General features: G+C 36.8%; 1 protein-coding gene across 1 annotated transcript; it reads right to left on the bottom strand.

Moving 5' to 3' along the window:
- Positions 1 to 622: 622 nt before the first annotated feature.
- Positions 623 to 1294, bottom strand: LOC132269871 (probable LRR receptor-like serine/threonine-protein kinase At3g47570). The gene has a single exon (XM_059771104.1). The coding sequence runs from the start codon at positions 1292 to 1294 to the stop codon at positions 623 to 625; it is 672 nt and encodes a 223-aa protein (XP_059627087.1).
- Positions 1295 to 1705: the final 411 nt, after the last annotated feature.

Genomic DNA, 1705 nt, shown 5'->3' with positions numbered 1-1705 from the left:
ACTCGACATGGACTTGTTATGTCTACGACAATTGCCAAAAATAATTAATATCTCACAATATTCACGAGTATTGGGTCTACAATCTGCATAACACGGTCAGGCAAAGCGGTCCTAGCAAAATTAGGAAGGTTAAGGTCAATGGGCCTCTTCCCAGTCATCATCTCCAATACAACAATCCCATAGTTATAAACATCCCCTTTTGGTGAAACCTGCAGGCTTCCAAGACCATTTTCTGTCATTCACAAAATTGAAGAAAATAAGGGGGAAAAAAAATGTTAGATATTTGAAAATGAAAAACCGAAATTTTGATTAAGACAAGTTAAATTTACCTAAAACAACCATACTTGATCAGTTTTGTAAGGCAGTCTTGGTGTGGACTAAAATACCAGCCAATGTATAGATTCTAACTTGATTTCAAAATTTAATATCGACTCATTGAGAAGTTTTGATTTCTTTAATTGATGATGTTTTAAAGTAAGGAAAATGGACTTTTTTCATGGTTATCTCGCATTTACATAAATGGAATTGAATCCGTACTTTTTAAAGTAAACATGAAGGAAACAACTGTTACTAAATATATATAAATGGAACAAAAGTTTAGATTGTTACTTGGGGCTGCAGACTAATAGGTTCCCTCTATTTTCGAACTGCTTTGTTTTGGATTTATGGGTTTTTGAAAAAACTTTGCTAGTCCAAAATGGCCTACATGTGCAACCAGGTCACTGTCAAGGAAGATATTGCTTGGCATTAGATTACAATGAATTATTGGTGTTTGACAATGGTGGTGAAGATATTCAAGTGCGCAAGCCACATCAATTGCAATGTTTATTCTTTGAAGCAGGGTTAGGCTCTGAATCACCCTCTGACCGTTGTTTGTTTCCGAGCTTGAATGCAACCACTGTTGTAGACTTCCGTTGGGCATGAATTCATAAACTAGAGCCTTAAAATCATTGCCTTGAAAATCAAAACTCGAGCAAGAAGTTATGACCTTCACCAAATTTCTATGTCGGATACTTCTGAAGACCTCACACTCGGTCATGAAACTCTTGGAAGCTCTTCGACGAAGGAGATTTAATACTTTGACTGCAACAAGAGTGTTTTCCTCTCCATCTAGGATTCCTTTATAGACAGAACCATAACTCTCCACACCAATCAAATTTGCTGAAGAAAATCCATCAGTTACTTCGAGGAGCCTTTTATAGGACACTTTCATGAATGGTTCCTTCAACAATGACTCAGAAGGTTGAACCTCTTTTTTCCTTTCAACCCAACAAAACCAGAAAGCCAACACCATGCTAACAACTAGATGTACTGCGCATGCTACCAGTATCACACTCGTTTTTGCCAAAGGTAATATAGTGATGTAGGCATTGGGAGGGTACTAAATATATGCAGCAATGTGATGAACACTAGAGATCGACCTCTACGTTGTCCTAGATATTTTTGGGACTTGTGAGTGACCTCTACGTTGCTAGTCGCATTCATAAAAATTATATATACATAAAAAAAAAATCTGTGGAATAATCTAACCATTAGTCCGGAAAACCCAACTGCCGTGTTCAATGCACTCTTATCAAATAAGAACCCATCAGGCACTTTCCAAAGTCTTCACTCCTCCAAAGTGTTCCCACTGGGCTCGATCTAATTTGGGGCCAAAGCCAAAAAAAAATAAAAAGTGACATTTTTAATAATATAAATAAAAATA

This window comes from Cornus florida, unplaced genomic scaffold, assembly GCF_030987335.1.
Source record: "Cornus florida cultivar Cherokee Brave unplaced genomic scaffold, ASM3098733v1 CherokeeBrave_3.0.0_Hap2_Chr08, whole genome shotgun sequence".
Taxonomy (NCBI): domain Eukaryota; kingdom Viridiplantae; phylum Streptophyta; class Magnoliopsida; order Cornales; family Cornaceae; genus Cornus; species Cornus florida.
The sequence above is the reverse complement of the archived record's forward strand: the minus strand, read 5'-3'. Positions and strand labels throughout refer to the sequence as shown.

Coding starts and splice junctions, on each gene's coding strand:
- LOC132269871 (XM_059771104.1), bottom strand. CDS start 1,294: ATGGTGTTGGCTTTCTGGTTTTGTTGGGTTGAAAGGAAAAAAGAGGTT.